The sequence below is a fragment of the Coptis chinensis genome, chromosome 5, assembly GCF_015680905.1.
Source record: "Coptis chinensis isolate HL-2020 chromosome 5, ASM1568090v1, whole genome shotgun sequence".
NCBI classification, from domain to species: Eukaryota; Viridiplantae; Streptophyta; class Magnoliopsida; order Ranunculales; family Ranunculaceae; genus Coptis; species Coptis chinensis.
In genome coordinates, this window is record NC_141460.1 from 21,301,198 (window position 1) to 21,323,357 (window position 22,160).

At 36.7% G+C, this 22,160-nt stretch overlaps 1 protein-coding gene and 1 long non-coding RNA gene across 2 annotated transcripts; both read right to left on the reverse strand.

The window, feature by feature from the left end:
- Positions 1-1,291: 1,291 nt before the first annotated feature.
- Positions 1,292-3,464, reverse strand: LOC147497063 (uncharacterized). The gene is made up of 4 exons (XM_086562746.1): positions 3,054-3,464; positions 2,884-2,968; positions 2,022-2,217; positions 1,292-1,895 (listed from the first exon to the last, which is right to left on the reverse strand). Exons 1-4 carry the CDS (start codon positions 3,462-3,464, stop codon positions 1,292-1,294), a joined length of 1,296 nt encoding a protein of 431 aa, XP_086418872.1.
- A 17,488-nt stretch (positions 3,465-20,952) lies between these two features.
- On the reverse strand, positions 20,953-21,923 carry LOC147497064 (uncharacterized). Its single transcript, XR_015196538.1, has 3 exons — positions 21,828-21,923; positions 21,668-21,724; positions 20,953-21,063 (listed from the first exon to the last, which is right to left on the reverse strand). It is a non-coding gene; the product is annotated as an uncharacterized LOC147497064 (long non-coding RNA).
- Positions 21,924-22,160: the final 237 nt, after the last annotated feature.

Consider the following 22,160-nt stretch of genomic DNA (forward strand, 5'->3'; position numbering starts at 1 on the left):
GTATTTTAATTCATGCTCCAAAATTTTGTCAGAATACCATCTTTCGTAATCAAGTTATTTCAAATAAGTCATTTAATGACACATCAAGTTACAAGTTCAGACCCCAAGTTATTTGCACACCCACTTTTGTTCACTTCCCTAGACCTATTGATCATTCTACTTATATTGTGTGCTAAGATAACTGGGTGGCAAAAATTTCATGCTTCAATGTTTCGCTGCTAAAATCTGTCTAAATGACGTTCTCTACTGAAGCTTAAGATTTGATATTATCCAGTGCAAAGTATTCCTCAGTTCATCCTCGTTGGCTTACAGATAAGAGAAGGATAATAAAAATATCAACTTCTTTTCCTCATCAGTTATCCCATATAAGAAACAAATACAGGTGTACCTATATTAATCACCGAATTCCTATTTAATACTGCAACTAACCACATACAAGTTAGCAGAACAACCAACCAAGTTATTAGTGTTAACACAATAACAAGAACCAAAATCTTCGGTGTAGTTCCCATATAAAACCACAGCAACATGACTCAACAACGGTAAATGAAGATCACAATCCCATGAAGCTAATATTATTTAATGTCAAGAGCAGCAAATAGGGGAGGTTTAAAGGTCACTAAGAGGCTAAGAGCATAGAATACGGAAGGTTTACAACGCCAATTAAGTATGCAATAATCAAATCAAACTTATTACTTTACCTTTTGGTTTCATCCTCGTCTCACTTGCTTCAGAGTCACTTGCTTCAGATTCATTTGCCTCAAATGCACTTGCTTCAGATGCTTCTGACATGACTTCTTTTTACCTAAATATAGAGTTCAACAAAATGGCTTAAATCTAAGGAGACATAATTAAACATCTGCGTCATACATTTAAGGTGACAGAATTAAACTCATCATACAAAGCACGGAATTAAACTCATCATATATTGCACCATTCAAAGAAAAAAATTAGAAAAAAAAACCACTCTGTAACTCACCTGTACCATGCTGAGAATTTGAAATATGAAAAGAAACAAAAGATACTTAATTCAAAAAAGAGATTATTTCTTGATCCTAAACAGACCCCTTGTCTAGCATTTAAAGAAGAGGATAAAAAAAAACAGTTGAAAAATGACCAAGTCAATAATATATTGATAAGTTTCCTAACACGGAGGATTACACTTTTAACTTGATGTTTTAAGATTAAAATTAGTCTTCGACAACTTCTAGAACATCCTCAAGTAAAGTTGTTAACGAAGAATCATTAGCTCTTGTTCTAGCCTCAAAGACCAGTGGGTCTTCGTAAGCATCTATCTCTTACTTAACCTCTTTGGAGCATCCAAGACAACATGCCAATTATATCTACTCAAATCCCTGCAATAAAAAACTTGTTTAGCTTCAGAAGCGAGAATAAAGGGCTCATCAACTACATTTGTATTCCTCATGAACCTCCCAAGATTTACAAATACCAAGTTTGTATCCGGATCAACTATGCAACCATTTGTTTTATCCTCAATTCGCACCCAATCATAGTAGAACACAGTTTTTTTGAATTCTACATAATCAAGTTCAAGAATTCTTTTGACAACTCCATAGTAAGTGACTTCATCATCAACAAGATTCATATCCTTGGCACTTTCCCTAAAACTAGTCACAACCCTCATTGAGACCCCACTACTTTGTGTTGTTGTCATTGATTCAGAATCTGATGTATAAAAAGCATACCCGTTCACTATGTATCTATTATATGACATCGCTGTAAAAGATGGACCATCAACAATCTTCTTGAAAATAGATTCTTCTTCATTTTTTAGCTGTAGTCTTAACCAAGGAATGTAATCTAACTCTTTTTCTTGACTGCCCCTACAATTTTTACCCCTTGATTTATGACTTTGGAGGCATACTTGGTACTTCCTGTGAAAATAATAAAAATTCAGGATAATTGACATGTAGAACTCAAGTATTAACTACCAAAACAGTGGTAAATGCATGACTTAGTTTTCCCACTCAACATTTTTTGGAGAATGCGTCAAAACCTACTTGCGAACTTGTTGATACTCTACATTTGGAAGAACGTATTGCTTTCCCTTTTTATCCATAGGGTGTGCACTTTCGATATCATCATTCATGATCACCCTTCTCCCATTCTTATGGCTTCCCAAGTTGCCATCATGAATGTACTCCATGCAGTACATCATCGCCTCTTCCACAAGGTATTGCTCTTGAATGCAACCCTCTACAAAAGTCTGATTGGTCACATACCTTTTATAAGTCTTCATCATCTTGTGCATGTGCCATTAATTAATAAAAAATGACATACTAATCACATAAAAAGAATATTGTGAACTTTACTCACCTCTCAAACGAATGCATCCACCTATATCTAACAGGTTCACAAATTTGTGCCTCTTCCGCTAAGTGCACAACAAGGTGTATCATTGAAACAAAAAATGAAGGTGGGAGTATTTTTCAAAGACACATAAAGTTTCCACGATGAGTATTCTCATGGTTGAAAGCTTTGCACGACAAATAACTTTGGAGCATAGGATGTTAAAGAATAAAGACAATTGGCGAATAGCTTCACGCAATGGCTTGTGTTTTTTGAATAGATGCATCAATAACACAGGCAATAAATGTTGTAAAAGGATGTGATAGTCATGCGATTTTAGGTTCTTGAGTTGAAAGTCCTCCAAGTCCACATTATGTTTCCAATTTCCACTATATCCAACAGGAACCTTCAATTGGTGCAAAGTTATACAAATCAAAACTTTCTCTTGCCGAGAAAAAGAAAAAACACCTATTGGATAAGACCACTTGTCATTCTTCATTACCGGCCACAAGTGTTTCTTTATCTTCCTAGCCTTAAGGTCCAAATGGGCTTCGAGTCCATCTTTACTCTTACCTGTACCCATGATTGTTGCAAACAGAATTTCTACAACATTTTTTTCCACGTGCATCACATCTAGATTGTGGCAAATAGGCAGATGCTACAGGAATTAAATATGTAAGTGAATATATGGATATGTATACATAAAGTTACATGATATACTACTACACAAATGTTAAAAATACCTCCCAATATGACAATGTAAAGAAGATAGAATCCTTTGAAAATGCTGAATTTTCTAGTTCTTTAATTCTTTTTCTCTTCTTCTTCCTTCCTTCCAGTGTATCCGGCACCTTACCAAACTTGTTCATAATTTGACTCATTTTAATTTTTACTTGAGAACTCTTTAAACGAATAGGACGCTTACCATGTTCTACATTGCCATTAAATTGTGCCCTCTGGACTCTAAAGCGATGATTCGGGTCTGCTAGGAACTTTCGATGACCCATATAAGCAAACTTTTTTCCGTGCTTCAGCCAAGTAGAATTTGTATCTTCACTACAAATAGGACATGCATACCTTCCCGCCGTTTTACGTCTAGAAAGATGGTGAAACGCAGGAAAATCGTGTATCACCCACAAGCAAATTGCCTTCATAGTAAATGTCTCTTTAACATGGGTGTCATATGATTCAACTCCAGCACCCCATAACTATTGTAGCTCTTCGATTAAAGGCTATAAGAAGACGTCGATATTATCCCCTGGGCTACTTAAACCAGGAATTAGAAGTGTCAACATACTAAACTCTTTCCGCATGCACAATGATGGAGGCAGATTGTATGGAGTAATCATAACAGGCCAGCAACTATAAGTGTTGCTTTTGTTCCCAAATGGATTAAATCCATCTGTTGCAATCCCCAATCTAACATTACGTGGCTCTGCAGCAAACTCAGACCATTTAAGATTAATTGAGTTCCACATGGAAGAATCAACAGGATGACGCATATAGCGTTGGTCAGAAACTGCATTTGCTAGCCATTTCATATTCTCTACAATCCATGGTATGCTATACATCTTTTGCAATCTCTTGGTCAAAGGAAAATACCTTAGCTTCTTCCATGGTTTAATCTTAGCCTTCGATTTTAACGGGTTCACTGGTTGCCATCTCTTTTTACCACAAGTGGGACAACTAATCAAATCTTTATATTTGTCACCCCAGTATATAATATAGTCATTTGGGCATGCATCAATAATTTCGCACTTCATGCGAAGAGGTTTGATCAAGTTCTTAGCAGCATAGGTCTTCTCAGGTAGTGTATTCTCTTCTGGTAGAGTCTTTTTAAGGAATTGCAGCAACTCTATGAAGCTACTATTAGACCACTTGTGTCTAGCTTTCATGCTTGATAAATTGTAAAATGAATAGTTTACCTACGAAATGAACGATGAATTCAAAACGTAAGTAAACTAAAACTGATCTTTTAGTCTCTTATGTTTATCAAAGCTTCTACTCTCGATGCGAATTGCACTAAGTGGAGTAGGAAGTTCGTTCCACTCCTAGTTCCCTAGCATGGATTGTTTTCTAAGTCTAAGAAATCAGTCTTAAGTCTAATGAGAGCTTTACGAAATGTTATGCTAACAAGACGCGTTAATTTAAATAACGAGATATAATAAATAACAAGATAAAATATAAACTAAAGTTAATCTACAAAGCTACGGAAATACGATTGTTTGAATCTAGATAAATAAATTTAGGGGAATTGAATCCACCTCGAATCCAACTTAACGACCTAGCGTAGAATGTTGTATCTCAATTCTCACGCGTTCTTCACGGAGAATTTGAAGTTCTAATCCCTAGTGTTCATGGCATTCCTACGGATACTAACTAGCATGTGAGGTCGTCCACCCATTCTCATGGCGAAACACGACCTTCTAGAGTGGAATAGATTCTACAACCAATTCTATACTAACCACTAAGTTTTCATCAAGGCTTCATCAACCCCTCTAATGGAGGTTTTAGCCTTGATTCATCAAACTAACATTTCCCATTGAATCTAAACTAAACATAATGTAAGAAATTAAGATTTACTTACTTAAACAATAATGAATCTAATTTAATGGTTGGAATGAAATAAGAACAAGAATTGAAATTAGATCTAGAATGGAAATGACCAAATTCGAAATTGACAAACTAACTATTTTATTTATCTAATCAATTAGGAACAATGATTCAAAGATTTAATCTAAAACAGGAATTGAAATGGAACTAAAACTTAATTAATTAATAAAACTAGATCTAGAATTCTATATATTAATTTAGGTCTAACTAGCTACTATTAACAAAGAGCTAAGCTTTTGTTTTTATACATTCAGATCCAAAAATCGTGCATGGGCTTGGAGCCATGTTTTGGGCCGGAAGAATCGTGCCCAAAACCCAATTCTTTCAAATCAAAAGGCCTCTTGGTGTAGTTCACTTCAAGAGACTTTTCGTCCACGTCTGCTCCTCTGATTGGGTCAAGACTTGGACCATTGGAAAGCTCTTTCCGAGCCGGTCGTTTTGACATAAGGTAGGCCCAATTCGAGGTCCGAGTCTAAAGATATGGTCTTCGGAAGTTCTGTTGACTTTTGTTATTTTGTTTACTTTGCGTGGACTTTGACTTTTCATCTTTTGACCGGGCTTTACAAAGGCTTCGTCTTCTTGAATCTTGGCCTTTAATCACCGAACTCCTTAGTAACCAACCATTGCTCCTTTATCTCATCAAAGTGGCACATTCCGCGCATAATTGACTTTGAAGCCCGAAATACATAAAAACACGTAATCGGTATTAACTCTTACTTATTACTCACATAATTGGTCTAAAAGTATGACTGCTAAGGGTTAAAACTACAGTTTTGGACTCTTATCAACCACCCCAAATAGCATTTTGCTTGTCCTCAAGCAAATATGAGAAATTAGCATAAGTGACCAAAAATGGAGTTCTATCTACTCTCTCGTCTCACTGAAAGCGATTGCATTGACCATATGCAACAAGGCCTTAAACCACTAGGAATTCCCTAGTGGACGAAGTTATAGCCCTCGTGAGAGTTTTCCAGTGAAGGTACTCACAAACTTCATCTATACTACAACGACTAAGAAATAAAACTATTGTTTTCTCCTTCATGTCTCAACTATCTATACATCTCACTAGCAAATACATAAGAATAACCCAGTCAGAACCCTAAGCTAATATATGCATAATAATCAATCATCTAAAATAAACATATAACAATGAGTAATACTATGAAATGTAATAGCAGGTCCGTTTCTGAAAACTCGGAATAGCGTCCTTAAGTAGGTCCTCACATAAATGTCAAGACAAAAACCACTCTGATTTTTCCACTCAAGTTTCGCTGCTCCAGTGTGCAGTGGGCACACTTTACCTTACAATCTCAATGACAACAAGGAAGCCGGAGTCGATCAAACACATCTGCCACTTACTATCACACTAACCTAATCCTAATTGAGCTAGAGGTCTTTATTAGGTATTGTGGGGATTAGGAGATGGTTTAAGAAGGAAGGAAATGGATATTCAAAAGGACAAGTCTGAGATAATAGAGTCTTCATATTATGTAACTTAGAGAAAACCTTGTTATTTCCTTTTGCTTCTATACTTTGTTTCCATCCTTAGCCATATTTTTCTTTTTCTTTTCTTTGGCTTTTGACTCCCTTTATTCTATTTTTTGGAGTTTTTATTTATTTCTATATATTTTTTTTTTTCTTTTCCTTGGATGGAAACTTCTTTTCTTTTTCTGAAGCAACTAACTAATTTTTGTTTACACAGGTTTTTCTCTTCTTCTTTCTTCACTCATTCTATTCTCAGACTTATTCTAAATTGGGTAGGTTGATTTATTCTTTTTTTTTTTTTTGTTTTGTTTTTGTAACAGGGGTAAAGGAATTGTGGTTTATGGAAGGCTAAAGAAAGGCTCGAGAGGGGCTTACTAGCGGAAAATAATTCATAGGTTTGAATTTCTGGCTATATCGATCCAAAGAGGGCCTAAATTCTCGCTTAGGGTATGGCATAGTGATCAAGCAAGTGGACGTGTGATTTTCTATCCGGATTTTACTTCTCCCTTGTGTCATTTCTCAAATGTTTCGGCTCATATAAGGCTTTAGGCTATATTCTCACAGGATTTTTAGAATAAGTACTCTAGCCTAGATTTGAAACTTATCGCTAACAATCATAGATACTCATGTAATAAATTTATAGATAGATGCAAAGATTATTACCTACATATTAACCTAAGTTTCTAACAATTATTACGATGCAAAAGCTATGTGAGACTTCTAAATTGTTAAGAGCATAGAGAAAAGAAAACAATACCAATATTCCTAAGTGTATAACATACTTTTTATTTATATTTTTGAATGTTTGAAATTTTAACTAGAAAACAAGTGCATATTATACATATCTATATCCTAACAGATGTCTTAATTACACGTGTTTCTATGCCCCCAAACAAAGAAGCATGCTTTGTCCTCAAAGCATTTAAATAAAGAGGGTAGGAAAAATACCATTGAAGCATGTGAAATTGGGGAACATCCGCAAAACAAGGTTAAAACATACAAATATAGTAATATAAAAAAAAACCGGACGAACTCTATAAGAGTTCCACCCATTATGGGGTTAATGTAATGAAATTGCTTGGGACATAAGCAGACACTAACTTAACTAAAACTTACCTGCACCCCAAAGCATTTACTCGTCATCATCCTCCTCTTATATATGGGTTTTCAAGATCCCCGCCATGCCATAACAACTTGCCACGCCTTCCGGTAGGTGTATCATCAACTAGTGCTAACCTCTAGTGTTACTTGGTCCGATGGGGTGTAAGGGGCAACCAAATGGTTGTTGACCTGCCATCCCGACCAAGTCATGGCTCGAATGATCTTACCACCACGATTGGTGGGTCTCATGGTTTCGACCCTTTCCCAACTGCGGTAATCGCGGTACGAATATGGGTAAGCAAGCCAAGATAATGCGGCAAACCAAGACAGGCATAAGAAGGTACTTATGCCTCAAGGTATGGCCTCACTTCAGAGTAGCAACTAAAACTTCGGGGAATGTCATACCGACGACGTCCCTCCCTAAAGCAAGGAAAACGCCACCGGCGGTATTATTGGCGTATAAACCTGCCGTTCCCCTAGAATGTTCATCATGATGAACAACATGGTTCAGGCCTACATTCAGCGATAGGCTTCTGTCGGGCGATGTTATATTGGTCTTGGTCCATGATACAAACACCCTCCCCATAATACTCATGGAAATAGGCATATTCATATAGGTATGAGTAATCGTCATATATCCCCACGTGCATAGGGTGGTCGTAATGGCAACCCGAAACCAAAGCTATCAATTGCTTACTGAATTCCATAGTCGTGCCATCAATAGCAAGGGAAAATTTTTGTTCTCCTTCTTGGGTACAAAAAAGTACTATTATTATAGAAGAATTCAGGTTAGCTTAGGTGAAAAGAATCGTCATCACTCACCGGAAGATGCCGCCATCCTAATCGCACGATCCATTTCGTGAACGATGCTCCATAGGTATCGGTTCCCATCAAGTCTTCAAATGACTGTTCAGGAATCACTATAGGAGGTGTCATCTCAAAACTACTCAGAGAACAGCCTCACGAAAACACGGAAGAAACCTCGAAAATCGGAATTTCCGGCTTACGGGAGGAGGGTGCTGGCGGCTTCATTATATTAAGAAGTCGCTTTCGTAAGTTTTGGAATTACAGTGTTTGGGCGCGGGTCGCGCTTCGTGCTTGCCGAAAGTCGCTCGAGGTTTTTCGATTCTGATGTTGTAGAGGCGAGTTAGTCGCTGCTTTCGCTGGGCGCCGAAGTCTTCGTAGGTTTTTCGATTCTGATGTTGTAGAGGCGAGTCGCTCTGCTTGAAATTGGCTGGCCTCGAAAAAAATTTATGGGTGTATAGTGGTATAGAATAGCGCTTCTTCGAGGCGCGGGCGCTCTCGTAAGTGTAGAAACAGTGTTTACAAGAAAAACAAGCAGAAAAAGCTTGGAGTGAAAGGTGAGAGATGATTGTGTGGGGGGTGTAGTATGGGTTGTGAGTGTAGATTGATGGAAGTTTAAATAGGTTCGGTTTCCAAAACAATCGGGCAAGTTGCCAAATTGTTTTAAAGGCAATTTCGGAAATAGAAAACCGCCAAACCCAAAACGGAACTAACCATAGTTTTGATTTCCTAACAACCCCGGTATCTTTTAAACTTGGTTTAGAATAGTAACTTCTAAACTCTACTACATATCATGCTACCACTACAAAAATCATAGATATGCCGATATCGGCCTAATTTTCAACTTTCCAAGACAACCTTACGAAAGATGATCAAAATAAATTATATTAAAATAATATGAAATCCAAGCAATCGAAAACAAACAACTTAATATTCAAATCTAACTACTGAAATAAAATTCCACTAACAAAACAAAAAAAAACAATGAAATAACAGACAATAACCTGAGTGATGGTGAACACCTAGGCGTGTGAAGAAGATGGTCCCCGGGATGGAGACGGTTCTATGGTGAAGAATGGCTTGAGCCATCCGGCTCAAGGGCGACGACGCTCATGCCTTTCGGTTTCACCAGGAGACGGACTCATCCACGAAAGTGGCATCGCGTCGTAGCATCTCTATCTTGAACAAGCTACCGTGCTTCCATCTCGGTCTTGAGTATCGCATAATCGGGCTTGGTGATTACGGTGGATAATCTCCAAGTTAGACAAGATATCTTCCCGACCCCTTTCGAAAGCATTTCAACTCTCGCCCCGAAAGTTCGCGTTTTGCTTATTTCGAAAAGTACAATTTGTCTATGTCGGATATCTTCACAGATACGATAACCGCATCGCAAAACCAGTTTGCGATTATCATTCGTTCTAAATTAGAAGTATGACTATCGAAATTATCCTCAACCAACTATGTCATATCTTCCCCTTCATTATGCGACTCAACTTCATTCTCTGCGGACAACGCCAAGTCTCTTGGATGCATTCCTTATAAATACTTGCATTAGAATGCAATTTGATCTTAATAAGAGCAGATTTAGCGGCGACTCTAAATGAGAGCATAATCTTAGTGATCAATATTTCATGGGGAAGAGGCCATGCTCTTTTCCCTCCTCTAATCACATTCAAAATTAAATCGAGGATGCAGAAATTACACTCATTCGTTTTGCAAAATCCGAGAACGCGGCATTAATCGAAGTCCAATGTCGCCGACTTTGTCTTTCCCGAGGGCGTTCCTACCAATCCACCGAAGCTCTGACCCAGTTGATTGGTTCTCGTGGTCGTCGCTTAACGCGAATGAGATATCGTGATTGTATTCACCCTCTATGACCGTGATCTTTCATCAAAGCAGGAACTCCGATTATCTTCGATTCCCGAATAAATATCTAGGTGGGTTAAAGGCGTGATTCCTAATAGTTCACCAACAACTGCCTCGTTACTTCCCTCCTCGTTCCTCGCTATCCTAATGAAAATCCTATTTCCCTCCAATTCTCGTTTCTTATAAAACTGTTCTACCAAATCATAGTGATAGAACTCATCCGTCCGAATACCACAGTCTGTTCCAATCCCTCTTAATCATATTGGCGTAAAATGGTGCGAAATGGTCGGCCTCAAATCGTTTCAAAGCAACATTCTTCGTCGTAGCGCCATTGAAGTTTGAACTGATTTGGGGTTTGTAGATGGTGGTGGATGCAAGTTTGATGAAAACCAACTAAACACAACGGTGGTGGTTATGGTAGGTACGGTGGCAGGTTTGAAGACTTGAATTGGTGGGTGTTTTCTTGGTGGAAACGGTTGGAGATTGTGTTGGTGTTTCACAAGGGCGTGGGTGGTCTTTCTATTTTGATGTATTCTATTTTTATTTTTATTTTTTTTATTTTTGGTTGCTAGGGTTTAATTTAAATTAGTGAAGGATGGTTTGAGAAGATGAAGTCGCGATAATGTTTTGATGGATGGGCGCGGGCACGCTGTAGGTGAGCGCGAGTTGGGCCCAAGCCCAATTCGATTTTTCGACTTTAAATGCCGATTTTTAAGCATAACTTCAAACTAAATTTCCCGCCGTTATCGGTCCGATTTTTTGCGAATGAGATATGGAAATGATCAGAGAGAATTTCCAATCCAATGATCCATAAACTACTGTATTCCGACCGTGGGTGACATATAAGATAGTGGAAAACGCCTCGAAGTGCGTGCATGGCGTAAGTTATCTTAACGAATGAACACTAAATTAGATGACGTCAACCCCAATGAACTATACTAATGGACCTAAGCAACACAAATAGAAAGTTCGAGCAATCCGGATGGAAAGACTGATTTCCCACCCCCAAACAAATTTTTAAACACAAAATTTGTTTTAACATGGGTCGTTTAAAGTCAGATTCCCAAGACTTGTTGGATTGCTAGTTCTCTGGGTTTAGATATATATCTATACCTAAAAATGAACACAATTATTATTATTATTATTATTATTATTTTTATTTTTTTTTTTTTTTTTTTTTTTTTTTTTATTTTTTTTTTTTGGAAAAACAATAAGCAAATAAAGACATAATTCACACCATAGAGAAACATGACTCAAACATCCGAGAAAACATGCAAGAGTGGAAAACGTGAACTATGTGAACCGTGGACTTAGGATCCGGGTACTTACTACCACACACTCCATAGGGAGGGGCCGGTTACCTTAATGGTGCACTTACCATTAAATGGAAGTGAAAGGAAGTACACCAATGACAAAGGGTCATTCCTCATATATAGGGTCCCGTGTAAAGGACTTCCTCTATATCAGGGGAAAGAAGTTCGTGAAAATGTTTTAATCGTTGACCGTTAACTTGAAAGGTACTGTTGTCCTTGGGATTTACCAAGGTAATTGCCCCGTAAGGGGTGACTTCAGTAACCAGAAAAGGACCAGACCAACGGGTTTTTAGTTTCCCTGGGAAAATATGTAGAATCAGGCCCAAAACCCAATTCTTTCAGTCCAAAAAGGCCTCTTCAGCTGCAGTTCGCTTCAACAGACTTTTCGTCTACGTCTACTCCTCTGATTGGGTCAAGGCTTGGACCATTGGAAAGCTCTTTCCGAGCCGGTCGTTTTGACATAAGGTAGGCCCAATTCCGAGGTCTGAGTCTAAAGATATGGTCTTCGAAGTTCTGTTGACTTTGTGCTTTGTTTACAATTTTGCGTGGACTTTGACTTTTCATCTTTTGACCAGGCTTTACAAAGGCTTCGTCTTCTTGAATCTTGGCCTTTAATCACCGAACTCCTTAGTAACCAACCATTGCTCCTTTATCTCATCAAAGTGGCACATTTCTGCACATAATTGACTTTGAAGCCTGAAATACATAAAAACACGTAATCAGTATTAACTCTTACTTATTACTCACATAATTGGTCTAAAAGTATGACTGCTAAGGGGTTAAAACTACAGTTTTGGGCTCTTATCAATGCTCAACAACTTAATCGTTGTCGATAATTTCGAATCTTCACCCCGACATGATGGATATATTGGTTTTAAAGCATTCTCCATCAACTTGTTATATTGAACATCCTGCGGTATGGCATTGGGTGAATCTCCATCATCATCTCCATCATCAACTTCGTTAAGACATGCATCTAAGTCAATAGGATGACTTCGTCCAAATGTGTCATCGACCATCTCTTCCATCCTTGGCAACATATTTTCAGGACCCCTAGTAGAAGAACTAGTAGGAGCTTCAACATAGTTACTACTTCTGGAAGATGGCTCTCCATGATGTATCCATGATGTATATGTCTCGTCTATACCATCAAAGATAAGATGCTCAGCAATATTTTTTGATGTTGACTTCCCCCCTAAATTACGACAATTAGCACAAGGACAACAATACCAGTCAAGTTCCTTTTCTAATTTCTCTTGTGTGAATTGGATGAATGATTTAACACCTCGAAGGTATTCAGTAGACAAAGTCGGTGCTTTCATCAAGTTCTTGTTTGGAAGCATTGAAGACATTTTCTAGATAAATACATCAACATATATAATATTAGTACGATTTCAAAAAGAGTATTCAACTTGAAACCTAGGAAAGGTATATATCATAGAAAGTGGTACTCAAATTCTTTTCTGCCTCCTAACACATTTAGCACCCCAACAACCCACCTACCAAGTCTAAATGGTTTGCTCAAGATTGGAACAATTACAGTAACAATGCAAACAATATATATATATATATTGTCCTATATATATAGGACACTTAGTGATTTCATGTTAATAGCAACTTCCTTATTCTCTATGGCCAAGACCAATTAATGCCAAAGAAGTCATATCATATACAAACAAGAAACCAGGTTACTTGAAAATATAAAGTTTGAAATAAACTAATCCAACTCAAACTAAAATCTGTAGATATATATTCTAAATTAGGCTAGTTGAGACATGCAAAAACCTATTCTTAGATAGAGAATTCTTGTTACTATTTTGAGCAAAGCACAAAGAAACTGAAATGCACATGGCTAGTGCAAGGCCCAACATTAGTATCGTTACACTATGCATATAACGCTTATAGTGTCGGCACACCAATTTTCCAAGTTCCAAATATATGTTAGTTTTATTATAGTAATAAGACAGTCCCAATGCAACCACTAATGCCATGACATAAAGAGCCTTATCGAAAAAATTATAAAAATTCATGATATAAAGAGGGCATCAGAAAACTCTTATATAACATAAACACTCGTGTAGGGAGAAACCATCACCATGCCACGCAGTAAAAAACAATAGGACCAAGTAATAAACACAAAAATCATTGTTATACATGATGAAATATCAAAATCCAGCTTGACAATGAACCATTAATTATCACCCCATAAAGCTAGCTCATCTCAATGGAGACAATATAAACAAATGAATACAACAACAACCTAGACCAAATAATATATTCCAAGTTACATCTACTTCTATCATCACTTAATAACATTTTCTTCAAGTACCACATAAAAAAATAGCAACCTTTACCAAATCATCATCATCTATTATAAGTATAAATAAAGTTAAGCCATTTATACCTTGCCTTAGAGAAGCAGTGAGAAAGATTCACCCTTTCCTTGAAGAAAAATTACAGCGGGAGAAGAACCTATCAAATAAAAACATCTCCCAAACTTGTTAAACTGAAAAATAAGTTCTATAACAGTATCTAGACCACCAATTTGGATAGTTTGGGATTGGTCTTGCTATTGATTTGCTTGGACTATATTTGACCAGTTTGTAAGATCATGGTTATATACCTATCCTTTTTAACCACATTAGGCAAGTCTGCCCGACTGCTTGTATAGTGGATCTTAAATGAGCATTTCATGCATATTGGATATATGCCTATATCATCGGTCTATTTTTGCGGGAAAATATGTGGTACAGAGTTCCCATTCAAGTCAGGGTCTCAGGCAGACCAATCAAAATAACATTAGAAGCTAAAACCACTGGATCTGTGATGGTTATTGAGATGCGCATGTAATGAAACAAGGCATATGTTTCTCTAGAACCATCATAGTTCTGACTGCGCCTATACATATTTTGTTACACCTACATTTTTTAATAATCCCATTCTTTAACTATGAAGCAAATTACCTAGAAAAAATTGTTTCATTGGTTAAGGTGCATTATTGTTCAGGTTTAGACAATGAGACCTGAGTTCTATGCATATATATATTCTATATTTCAACTAAGTATCATCTTCTTTAGTTCTTTACCAGGAAAAAAAAAACTAGGTATCAGCTTTAGTTCGGAGGATATAATACAGTGTAATCAGGCCATTGAACAACATACGAATACTTTGCACAAAATGGAAACTCAAAAAGTGAAGAACAAACTAGTAAAACCCATAAGAAAATCACCTCGATTTAACTGAGAGTGTATTAAATTTCGTATACCCCTTCAACCCTAAACTTTTAATTCCTGGATTAAACGACCCAATGTACAAAACGAATTTTCAGTATCAATTTCAGTGAATAGAAATAAATAAAAACCTAAGAGAGAGAAAGTACGTACCTTTGTAGAAACAAATAAGTGAGAAAAAAATAGTGTGATGAGATAATAGTATTTGGGTAAGCTATGAAATTTGAGGGAGAAACACAAAATTAGTCAATTTTTTTGGTGGGAATGGTTTTGAGGTGCTCAAAGTAGAAGTCTCGACAATGTGTTAAAAGGAGGAAGTAGATAGACAAAGACCGACGAATATAAACCAACTGGTAACAGCTGTCTAATACAAGAAATTAGCCGTGGTTTAGACAGTTAGAAGCCGTCCTATTATGGGGCGTCATGCTTGTCATAAATTCTCTCTTTTGACGTAGTGAGTTAAATTACGTTTAGTTAAGTTTTGTTAAACATAGTTACTTTTTGCATTACATTTCTGTCAATTTAGCCCATGAAGGCAAATTTGTAAACCTATTGGCTTTGCCATATTTCGACCCGACTTGTGGGTCATAGATAGATTAAACTTGTAATCGTAAGGAAATGCTCAAATGGTGGATTAACAGGCAAGACACCAAACACTTCGTCAACCCCACCATGTCGCCTTCATCCAAAGGGCCGTGTACGCACACCTTGGGCGGTACTTTCTAAACCTCCCCACTCCAAAGTGTTAGAGGATACTTGCATGTTCAAGTCATGATTGTATGACTATGTGATTTCCGATTTAGTCTTGTCTTTACATTTAACATTAAGGCTAAATCCGAGCCATTAAAGAACAAAAATGGGATTAAACCCCACTTAGAATGGACGTTGATTGCTCAAATTGATACATAGACTTAACTAAAACTTAAAATCAATCAAGCAAAGCCAATCTAGTCACATCCTTCAGGACAAACATTTAGCACGAACATGAAGAGTAGATAGCTACCAGATTCTAGTGGACCAACCACCTTACTCACTCCCCTCCCCCAGAAATACCGAGAGTGAGATTCTTGGTGACACACCATTTGGTGAAGTGGCAATCTTCCCTCTTGATGCGTGTAAAGCCAAAATCCTAGATTTACGCCCAATGTTCGATTCGAATAGAGCATAATATCTAATCTACAGACATTGCATACAAATTTTTCAAAAACTTCAAGGCACAAATGAATTTCTACAGATTGTGCATCATTCTTGTTTGAGCATTCATGGATTACCAATATATGGAACAACCGTCATGGGATTACAATGCAAACACATAACCATATTCTTGTTATGGTAGTTCGTATCATTGGACGTCTCAATGCACATCATATACTGAGGTTGAGTATAGTATGGAAAATCCTTACAATTTTCAATCTCAATTTTCAAACTTTCATAGTACCCAATACACCCCAGAGTTTTCTAATCATGCAAACAATTCATGGAGTTCCATCACAGATAGTCAACCACCATTCATGTATCCATATGGTCAGTCAGAGTGTGGTTTCACCCAAAGCCCATTACCATTAACATCACCATCCATATCTAATTCATATCCCACTCCACTATCTATCACAAACTAACTTTACCAAGAAATGATCGAGCAAACAATTCAAATACAACAAATAACAAAGACCTTCTATTCTCTCCAATCCATTTCAATCAATACCATGTCTAAGACTAATGTTCTTCCCACCAGTCCAAAAACCAACCAACAAGAAGAACAAGGTATTGTTATAACAAAACCAATTGCTAAAGGCCATCTTGATATTTATGACCAATTAAAACCCCATCACCATCCACCTGACTATCATGTGAATTCCAATTTTTATGATAATTACATGCCTAAAGTTACAATTTCTCCCATTTGTCTTAGTACACCCTTAGATGAGAACACTCCGGCAGAAGAAAATCTAGAACATGTGTTGGAAAATGACTCGACACACTTGAACAATGACAAAGAGGACAAAGAAAATCACGTGCATGGAGAAGAGGATATAAATTCTATAGTGGAAAATGGATCTAATTTTAGTTTGGCCGTTAAAGACTTATCAATGGAACAAATTTGTGACATCCTTAATATTGCTAATATGAACCACAAATTTGTGGAAACGCCAAAGCTAGATGAAGAGTTTTCTGAGTCATCAAGATCATATGAAGAACCACCACCCGACCATCATTCCCCCGAGTTAACACCTCTCGAAAGCCAACCTCCATTCATCAAAAATCCACCAAATTCTGAAAACTGGACCACTAAACCATTTCAAAGAAACCTCAAGCTCGCACTTAAGTCAATTGCCTTTGAAATCCTTCATAATTTTCTAAACCCTCCAAGTAAAGAGACTTTGCCTAACATACAAACTCCCGAGACTATTATTCCAGTTGAGAAGAGCCCCGTATTGATTGAAGTGCCAGAAAAAGAGGAAATAGAATCTAAGGTGGAATATGAGTTCTTGAGAGCATAAGATGATCCCCTTATTCAAGTGGTTGAAAAACCCAATTTGACATATGTTGTATCATCTAAGCCTCATGAAGAACAACAACTACCATACTCACACTCTCTTGGACAAGTCAAATATGACGGGTTATTGCATAAATTCCATGATGCATTATATAAGCTTTCTTTTATCATTATGCATATTACACTCCAAATACATCATTTCATTCTATTCGGGGGTGTATGCTTCCATATATTTTTCTATAAAGATCCCCAACTATTTAGACTATTAGTATATAGTTAACAGCATATCATCCATCTGATCAAAAAAATATCATCCATCTTATATGTTTCGACCCCACCAACGTGGCAAACGTCTATTGGTAAGGGTCTCTACCTTATTCGTTTAATTGACAGGGCTAAAGCCCAATTTGCAATACCATGGATCAATGTTTAGTCCCATTAACTCATGTGTCTAAGGCTGAACCTTAGCCACATGGCTTGCCACTAACGTACATTAATTTATGTCCAGATTCATTTCTTATTAGAGAGATAATTGTCAGTTGAGAGTTATATTCAATTACAATTACTTAAGCTACAAGAATACTTGAGCTACAAGGAGTCTCTACTCTACCTATATAAATACCAAACTATTTTTCATACAGAACTACGTTCTTGAGACTTGATCCCATCGATAATTTGGATACGTAGGCAACCGAAAGGTACAGTCTCATCATTAATTTTCTCGATCACCATCGCTTTTCCCACTACTTTTCTACGTTCTTCCTCTTTTTCGTCACCACTTAGTGTTTTGATCATATTTGGTTAAAACATAATTGGTGCCGTCTGTGGGGATTATTCAACACCCTCGATCACGTTCTGCAAAAATTATGACAAATACTAGAAGAGCTCAAGTTCCCGATACAATTATTGTCGATCATCGCGTACATGATGTTCAAGGTCAAGGTGGTGATAACGGACTAATCCTTCCTACTCCTTTTCAACAACAGGTTGCACGTGATCTTACTATTGTTCCACCAATGCACCAAATTATTTAGCATAAAGTTATAGCCTCTGACGATTCTCCATCGTTTGATGCGGATAATGTAAGTCCAATATCTCGCGCAACACTTCTTCAATAGTTTAAGTGTGTATGGAAACAAAGTAATTACTACAAGTGTCGTCTGAAACGAACCATTCTTCTCGAAGATGTCGCAGTTTTTTTGTAATGTCTACAAATCGAATCGCAGAATGGAAAAGTTACATTAGTGCTTACAACATTGTTTCTGACACTCATACAGTTAAAAAGAGACAAACTTTGGTTTGCTAATGGTTGATTTTCTTATTGATGATATTTATCTGTCGAACGCATTACTCGATGAGAAAAACATTGATACCTAATTGTCATTACCTCCCGGGGGCGATGACTGGCAATACTTATTGGCTATATTAATTGATTATTGGATTTACGCCAAAGGTTCCCATAATAAGTCTGCCTCCGATCTTAGTTTTGTCATCTTGAAGCTGAATGAAGACATAATTGAGAGGTCTCTACGTTTGGGTTTTGACGCTTCAAATAATATGGCTGAGTACGAAACTGTTATTTGCGATATACGCACAACTCTTCAGCTGGAGGTGACTAAGTTTCGATTAATTATTCTAAGTTAGTCGCTAGCCACTTTGAATGATAATATGCGGCTCGCAATAATAGAATGGTCATTTATTTGGACTTAATTAAATGAATTGCATGAAATTTTACATCTATCAATATTGTGTAGTATCAATGTTATGATCTAAGACATCTTGATTCTATTGTAACTTACTTGTGGAAATCAAGTTGTCACTGCCAAGACAACACTAGATTAACCACTTATGCTGTCAGATGGTTCCAACGAGCTTGGCACTGATAATGTCTCGGTATCTACCGACGATGATCATGTAGCTGACGATGCTCCAAAATTCCTGATGACCAAAAACTCTATCGCAGTGGCACAAATCTCAATCATACCCTTCGTTGTTTGGGCAGAACGAACGATTTACTAGGCCTCAAAGAAATTCATCCAGGACTATGTGAACACCCCTCGGGGGGCGAAGTCTCACTCACATAACAATGACCCAATAGTATTGGTGGCCATACATGCCAAAGGATGTTAAGCGTTTGTCCGAAAAGTGTATTCCTTGTCAAAAACATGATATATGATATGGGTCAAACTTCCTGCAATGAAGCATCATCCAATCCATAAACCTTGGTCATTTGCAAAATAGGGTCTTGACATTGATGGTTAATTTCCGACAGCCCCTGACAGTGTTTGTTTCTTGCTCGTCGTAACAAATTATTTTACTAAGTGAGCGGACAAAATAGACAAGTTAAACAAAAAATCAGACAAAAATTTGTTAGTCTGTTTCCAATTCAATAGTTTCTTTTCCGTTATTATCTTTGCACTTTTCAAGATTTGGTGATCAATAAAGTCTTTCTTTCACTTCAGTTCTAATGGTATCATTTTGTTTCCATCGCATATGACAAAATCTGACGAAGTTACCACCTTTAGCTTCGTTAGGCTCAGTTTGAACGCTTTTACGCTCGCTTAGTTCGTTACTATCGCTTCGACAAAATCTGACGAAGTTACCACATTTAGCTTCGTTAGTCTAAGTTTGAACGCTTTTATGCTCGCTTAGTTCGTTACTATCGTTACGACAAAATCTGACGAAGTTACTACGTTTAGCTTCGTTAATCTAAGTTTGAACGTTTTTACGCTCGCTTAGTTCGTTACTATCGCTACGACAAAATATGACAAAATTACCACGTTTAGCTTCGTCAGTCTAAGTTTGGACGCTTTTACACTTGCTTAGTTCGTTACTATCGCTACGAAAAAATCTGGCGAAGTTACCACATTTAACTTCATCAGTCTAAGTTTTGAATGCCACTACACCATAAATGGTGTTTAGGAACAATTATAATCGTTTCTTATATTGTTACTAATGCTTATATCCGTTACTTCTGGGGTGTTACAGTCATTTAGGCAAATTTAGTAACGGATATATTCGTTACGTATATTAATTTAGTAACAGTTATATTCGTTGGTAATTATTTTGTAACAGATAGTCAACCGTTGATTGTCCATAGAAATCTTTCATTTCTAACAGATACAAGTGTTAGTGAAGCTTGGGTCCCTTTCATTACTAACATTTAGCGTAACAGATATAACCGTTACTAAAAAATAATCCAGTGCAAAAAAAAAATTTCTAGCGCCAAAAGATTTCCACCCTGTACGGAGCTACATCACATCTGATTATCCACAATCCATCTTACATACAAAAATATTACATTACATTACAACTCAAGTAACAAGTGAATAAAAGAAAACCAGACTCAGTTAATATTATAGAATTAAAGCCACTAATCCAAATCCAAATTTACAGAACAAACACTTGTAAAAATGAATTAACCTAATCGTATCCATCCAAAGTTACAACAACAATTGTAACACAATATAATAGAAACTGACAAACACTAACAAGCTGACACAACTACCAACTCAACCATTGAGAATATGCCGAGTACCAGTCAGAAGTAGCACCACCATCTTCACCCTTACATTGTTCGATGTGTATACCTATTTTTTCCAAAAAAATGACACCTTAATCTCATACTCCCCACATAAAAGAATAGAACACAAAAAATTGAAGCCTAAAATGTAGTTTAATACCACAAAATGACGTAACGGGCATATTATTACCTCAATGAAGACACTAGGATGTGCACAGTTTCGTTTCTCTGATAATCTCAAAGTGTATTATGCAGCAATGTCGCAATATCAAATGTACCTCTCGTATTGCTTTGAGAACAGCTATGTCTGCATTCAAATTCCTGCATGCCAAAGAAGTGTTTATCCATCATAAAGTAATCCGTTGATTACTAACAAATAAGGATACAAGCAAGCAATTAAACTCATGCACCTAAGAAACAACCGAAATTTAGATGTCTAAACTTGTATTGTGAAAAATAAATCTCCTTGTCCGATCACTTATTAAGCTTAACCTACACATAACCAAATCTATTTTACTTAATTCACCTTCCCTAAAAGATCACATGGATTCAGCATGGATATCATGAGTCTGCCATGGTAGAAAAGAAATTAGACAAAAAGGTTCTCTCACCAAGGCTTAAAACATAATCTAAAAAGTACTACCTCGACATTATCACACAATTCTTATAACACCTTAACAACACCTCGTCCTTACCACGATGATTTCCACAACGTATTAGAAATGTAGAACAACTACCACTCAAACACCATAATGCTAATGGGTCATCCATTTTCCAAGTGAATTAAATGCAAAAAACAATATCTAAACACTACCAACAACCCATTTCCTTCATAAGAACAAATTTAGTTTGCAATAATTTCTTTCAGTAAGGCAAGTAATTTCTTTTTTCTAATGACAAAAAAAAAAGTACACAAAAAACTAACCTTTAAGGGTATTAAAAGAACTTCGCTACACACCCAAGATTTGAGCAAGAACAATACCTAAAGGTGAACTTGGATTTCATTCTTCTAAATCTGATGACTCAAAACTAAATTTACCATGTCTAGACAGAATAGATTATATCAACGTAAGAAGTAAATGTACCATGTCTTTGGATTTCATTCTTCTAAATCTGATGACTCGAAACTAAAATTTTGCCTTCTCGTCATCACAGAAATAGTCATTGTTTCCCACACCCTTTAAAACATAAGGAAATTAGTCAGTGTGCCAATTCTTCACCCTCTTCAGGAATGAAATAAGAGAAAGAAAAACAAATATTAGAGGCACACACACACTAAATCATTCATAACAAGTTATTGTAGTGTAAGGAATTTCATGCCGTCATAATAAATGAATACCAAAAGGAACAATACATAATGACGGAATATCAAGTACTCAAATTGCAAATAAAACTAACTAGTGAAACTCTTGAAATTG

What these genes read in the sequence shown, in the direction of transcription:
- LOC147497063 (XM_086562746.1), bottom strand. Translation starts at nt 3,464, where the DNA reads ATGAAGGCAATTTGCTTGTGGGTGATACACGATTTTCCTGCGTTTCAC. An exon ending in TTACATTGTCATATTGGGAG is followed by an intron (nt 2,969 to 3,053) that starts GTATTTTTAACA and finishes TAATTCCTGTAG; the next exon opens with CATCTGCCTATTTGCCACAA. An exon ending in TGCAACAATCATGGGTACAG is followed by an intron (nt 2,218 to 2,883) that starts GTAAGAGTAAAG and finishes AGACTTTTGTAG; the next exon opens with AGGGTTGCATTCAAGAGCAA.